The following is a 5,916-nucleotide window of genomic DNA, read 5'->3' as shown; positions in this document are numbered from 1 at the left end:
CTAATAATATTGCCATTTTGACATGGGGATGAGATGGTAGTGGCAAGTGCTCATTGGCTAGGGCTCTTCGAAGGTCTTGTATAGGGCAGTGGCAAGTACAAGCACAAAGCAACTATTTTCTTGGCAATGAGAGAGATAGAGAGCTTTTTAGCTTTCATTTCGGAAAAAAGCTAAACAGATAAGAACGCATGGGAGGGAGGGAATACCCAACAACATTCTTACATTAGGGAGTTGATAGACGTAGAGAGAGAATCTAGAGAGAGAGAGAGAGAGATGGGGTGTTCTTCCTTTTTGGTGACAGAGACATTTAATTTGTTGAGATGCCCCGGTCAAAGGAGAATACCCTATGAGGGCAGGCCTGTATGCCCCCTTTGAGTAATTGAGCGAAATAATTGTCCTTCCTTCCTAGGGTTTAGACACAGCCACGTGGAGGTTCAAGCACTAGTTCTCATAGCTTATAGCAAAAACACAAAAGAGGAACTGAAAAGCTACCTAGACCAATTAAACATAGATTTTTTTGTTTATTTTGACTTTCAACCTGACTGGTATATATATTACAAATTGAATGACTATATATTGTTGCGTCATTTTCTTTTACTTGGTGAAAATTAAAGATATATATATATATATGGTATTGAATATTGATTGTGCTGTTCAGACTCGAATGTAAATTTCGGATATATGTTATGAATACAAGCGCGGATGGGTTAATTAGCACACCAAGGAGAATTTTTGCTTATGCAGATTGATTGGTACATGTTGATTGTTTATGTTTCACTTCTATAAGTTTTGGACTTGACTTATCAAAGTTCAAGAGTTTAAATTTATAATTTAATCTTTAAATGATGATTTAATCAATACATTAAAATAAATAACAATACTACCAATGAGAAAAAGAATTAAGACAAATGTTATCTGTGAAAATTTAAGATCTTAATTATGACATACGGTATGATTTTTAAAGCGTTAACTGGTCGGTATTACACTTGAAGTTAGAAAAATCAACATCCGAAATTAAAAAGAATTATGATATGATATATGACTGAAATAAAAATTTGAAATTGAAGAAAGAAGAGTAAATTAATGTTAGTTGAATCTAACCAAACAAATGTACAAAACCCACTCTCCATCTCTCTCTCTATATGACTACTTTATGTGTGGAATCCATGCAAGTGAGAAGCATGTTGAAATGGGGAATTTCTGTCAATATCCCACCTGCTAACCACGTGAAGTGGTGGAAATAGTATACTAGGTGTTTTCCCATCCACTCACTCCCCACAATATCCTTCTCTAAAGAGATCCAACTTTTTTAAGAAAAGATTTAGAAAAAGATGGCTCATTGTCTGCAATAAATATTGCCTCCAGCTCCTTAGTCCTTGCTAGCTAGCTTGCTTCTTTACCTCCTCCTCTCCTCATTACCTTATTTATTTCCTCTGACTCTTTATTTCTCTCTGCCTTTCTCATATTCAGCCCCCATGGACATGCGGTATTGTTGCTGACTCGCTGTGCTGTCTTTCTCAGTCTCTCTGTTGGTAAATGTACAATCTCTTTCAATTCTCTAGGCTCAATCTCTCTCACACACACACGCGCGTACATCACAAATTAAAGATCGACTCGAAATATATACACATATGCGCATATATACGTACGTACATTAATGTATATGTGAAGCAGCTGTCTTTCTCAAAGCTCTGCTAGCTGGTAAATATATAACAGTAACATATGGCTGTCTTTCTCATGTGCTTAATTACCTGTTTTTTCACCACTCTTGCAGAGAAAGAAATTGAATTGAAAGGGTTGATGAAATTGAACCCCTCTCCGCACTTGTCGTTCTCAAAGCTCAAGCCTCAGTAGTCCCACCGTGGCACCTACAATTAGCAAAGAGTACTACTACTACTTACTAGCTAGCTGCTAGGTAGAACTAGGGTTAATTGTGTGGTGCAATTTCAAAGCTAGCAAAGCCAACACCACAGGCGACATATATAATGTTTCCAAGCTCAAACATGGTAATTAACACTAGTACTATTGAAATTAATCAACAACCCGTGTCTTATCCTCATCATGACCAACCATCCTTTTTCATCAACAGGCCTAATTTTCACAATGACCTCAGTAGTACCCCCAATCCCAATTCCAATTCCAAACAGGAAAACCCTCCTCCTCATCATCCTCCTTTGTGTTGCTTCGACTTCCCCTCTCCCTTCGGAAACGACGACGTCTTAGTACTACCCCAACAACAACACCATGACCTGCAGTCCCTGGAGCACTCGCAAGTACCAGGCAGCCTCATGAGGGAAGCTGCTGCTGATGGTCATCAGCATCAGCATCAGCAGAGCAGTACTACTACTTCGACTACTACTAATACCCTCATCAAAATGGTAGACTGGGAATCGAACAAATTAAACCATGACAAGAATATTGATGAGGGGGAGCAACATCAGATCCCGATGAGAAGTAGTAGAAGGCCTTGCAAGAGAGACCGGCACAGCAAGATCAAGACAGCTCGAGGAATGAGGGACCGGAGGATGAGATTGTCCCTTGAAATTGCCCGAAGGTTCTTCGGGCTGCAAGACGTGCTGGGGTTTGACAAGGCCAGCAAAACCGTGGAGTGGTTGCTCAAACAGGCAGAGCCAGAAATCAAGAAATTACTTAAATTACAAGGTGCAGGAACAACGAGAGATGGTCTAGAAATATTGAACTACTACCACAACTCCAAAAGCACATCTTCGGCCACTTCGGAGTCGTGTGAAATGGTATCTGGCATAGACGAGGTTGCAACGAACATCATTGATGTCAAAGAGACTAAAAGAAACAGTAAGAGGAAAAGAAGCGCATTTCATCACCCTCTTGCAAAGGCGTTGAGGGAAAAGGCGAGGGCCAGGGCAAGGGAAAGGACGAGAGAAAAGATGCGAAGGCGGGAAAGATCATCATTCCTAGTAGTAGTTGATGATCATGATCATGAGGATCAATCAAAGCAACACCAGCAGCAGCCGCCATGCGACCAACTCAGCCGATTAAGTTCTTGGAGTACTAGTCCTCCCTTTGAAGCTGGGGAAGAATCGGCTAACAACAACAACATCAATCATGATCCTATTCCTAATTCATTGCAGCTGCTGCAGGCTGAGGTACTTGAACAACCAATAAGCAGCTCGCATTTAGCAGCAGCAGGAGGAACTAGTACTAGTACTGCTGCTACTGCTCATCAAGATCTTCACTTGGTTGATCATAATGCTCATGATGCTAATTTGGTGATTACGGGAAGGTACTGGAGCCCCTCTCCAAGTTTCAATTCTCTGCAGCAAACCAGTTGTACTGGAATTTCCCAAGAGGTAACTTCCAAATTTCCAATAATATTTAACAACATGCAACCAGTTAATTTCCTCATCTCAATTATATATATATATATATATATTTCACCAAAATTAACATATATATGTCTGACATTTTACCGTACCCAATCTATCTTCTGTGCTATAATTAACAAACATGCATATATAATCAAACAGCATCTGACAACACCTTATAACTCTTAATTTGCAGCAGCACCATCTGTTTGCAGACATCCAATTGTTTGGCAAACCATGGGAGGCCTACAACACTCATAATCTATTCTAACGTGGATTTTTTCTCTCTGGAATCTTTAATTTTCAAGCAGCCAAATTAAAAACATTCTGAGATGATCAATATGTTGTGTACTACTGCATGCGTTTCTTTCTTTCTGTTTGAAATTTTAATGTAATATAAGGAAATTAAGTATCTAGTTATCAGTTAATTATTGTGCAATTTTAATTTCTTCTATGAACTAATTAAGTGTAAACGATTAATTTCTGTTATATCCTTATCATTAATTATGAAAAATATTGTGTTTCCCTTTGCTTATTCTGCCTTTACTCCACTACATATTCACAATTTCATTAATTTTTCCATATACATATGCTTTTAATTCCACTTCAGGAATTCCATCCAATTCTGATTTCTCAAAAATGGTTCGAGGTCACTTCTCAATAATACAACATATGTGTGTGAGTGTGTGTTTAACTCATCCCTAAGTGCATTCCATTCAATGAATTCATCTGGCTATTGATCAGCTTACCTTTTTAGAAGTGATTGAGTAGACACTTGAGTGATCCACTTTCCAATTTTTTGTCATGCTTTCAAAAGTCCATTGGCACCTGATGAGGAGAAAAATATCCACATATAAATGTTTTTTCACTTCACTTCCATGATGACATATTGATTCTAAATGGGAGACAAATTAGATATCAAATTTATATACAGAAATCATTGTTAGGAAAATATTTCTAATTATTATTTGCTAGCTAGAAAACTAAGTTGCTGACATTCATATAGAATAAGCTAAATATATTACAAAATTCGTTTGACAAATGCATATATAGCTAATAGCTGTGCTCAAGTACATATGTGAATATGTACGATAATCAAAGAAAAAGGGACTCTAATTTGTAATCCCATATATTATTGTTATACAAATCACACAGAATGTATGTGCTTATTTGTATATAATTACAAATGATATATCGATAAAGGAAATAGGACCTCACTTTGAGAGAAATTATTATGTGTATCAGATACACCGTTACGTGATGTAACCAATCAAACGTGTCATAATATGAGTGAATGTTATTAATATTATACCCTACTAATATAAATATATCGTCTAATAATATTTTTATACGTTAAATTGGTTATACCACGTGACGATATATTTGATACACTCAATAATTTTTCCCACTTTAACGTACTGGAAAAACCAAACCTATTTTTTCACATGAATATTGAGAGCTTCAAAACATTTTTAATTAGCTTATCTGTATGCATTTTCAGATTCTCATTGAGAAAAATTATTAATGGTTGTCAGTTTGAGAAATTACTTCATCACTATTGAAAAACTACTGTTATTAGAGGAAAAACTTAACTTATTGTTAGGTTTTGATGAAATGCACGGTATCATGCGTACTGTATCGGTAGGTCAAAAGCAAAAGGTAGCAAGTTCGATCATGTTGATCGATAATTAATGAGTGACTTATTATGTTAAAGCAACGAGTATTTAATGGAGTACTAAAAATTCAGGTTTCTTAATTTTGGCTACAAACTCTATCCTTTTTCCAGAACATTCTTATTCTAGAAACCTAGCTAATTTTAAGATTAATTCGAGGAAATTAACTACAGTTTGCAAGTGTCTTCTTATCCTTCATATTTTATTTTGCATGTAGATTTTCATGAGTAATGGTTTTTGGGAGACAGTTTGGCAACACATATATATAATCTACTTAATTAGTTGTTTATATTGTTAGACTATAAGGCACGTTTACTTATCTATAATCATAATGGACATAAATTGAAATCAGAGTGAGGATGAATCGGAATGAAGAGTAATCGGAGTTAGACATTCCCATTATCGTATTTATTAACTTTTAAGTTAAAATTACACATTAAGTTAAAAATTAAAAGTATGATAATATATATGTAAAACAATAAAATTTTCAAATTTATATATATCTCGTCGGTTAAAGGGTAAAGTTCAACATTTTCCCTAACCAAGTATTCATACTTCTTTTTGTTGATTTGTAAATTTCCTATCGGGAACTATATATTTTTACCATCTAAGCCCAAGATTTAAACAAAATATATAAATCTATATTATTATTATTTTTTTCAAATATATACATCTATATTACAATGTACAATATTATATATGAACAGTAGTAAAACGAATTGAAATATATAACTCACCTTTCAAAAGTATACGGAAGATTGCGGCTTGAAAAAGATCTAAGCAATGATATGACGACAACAGTTGACATTTTCGCCTGCCACATCCAAGTCTTGCTCGGCATGCGGTGTGGAAGGTGGTAATCGTGATCAATATATGGTGGCATAGTTTCTGCACTAGCT

The 5,916-nt window shown here is 35.7% G+C and overlaps 1 protein-coding gene across 1 annotated transcript; it reads left to right on the top strand.

Moving 5' to 3' along the window:
* The first annotated feature begins 1,946 nt into the window (after positions 1-1,946).
* On the top strand, positions 1,947-3,718 carry BRC1 (TCP family transcription factor). The gene is made up of 2 exons (XM_086227427.1): positions 1,947-3,329; positions 3,541-3,718. Exons 1-2 carry the CDS (start codon positions 1,986-1,988, stop codon positions 3,613-3,615), a joined length of 1,419 nt encoding a protein of 472 aa, XP_086083553.1. The 5' UTR covers positions 1,947-1,985; the 3' UTR covers positions 3,616-3,718.
* Positions 3,719-5,916: the final 2,198 nt, after the last annotated feature.

Source organism: Dryas octopetala, chromosome 9 (genome assembly GCF_963921425.1).
Source record: "Dryas octopetala chromosome 9, drDryOcto1.1, whole genome shotgun sequence".
NCBI classification, from domain to species: domain Eukaryota; kingdom Viridiplantae; phylum Streptophyta; class Magnoliopsida; order Rosales; family Rosaceae; genus Dryas; species Dryas octopetala.
This window is presented reverse-complemented; position numbering and strand designations above follow the sequence as displayed.

Bases quoted from the DNA above. Each gene is read 5' to 3' on its own strand.
- BRC1 (XM_086227427.1), top strand. From the start codon at position 1,986: ATGTTTCCAAGCTCAAACATGGTAATTAACACTAGTACTATTGAAATT. The intron at 3,330-3,540 runs GTAACTTCCAAA...CTTAATTTGCAG, and splicing joins GTACTGGAATTTCCCAAGAG to CAGCACCATCTGTTTGCAGA.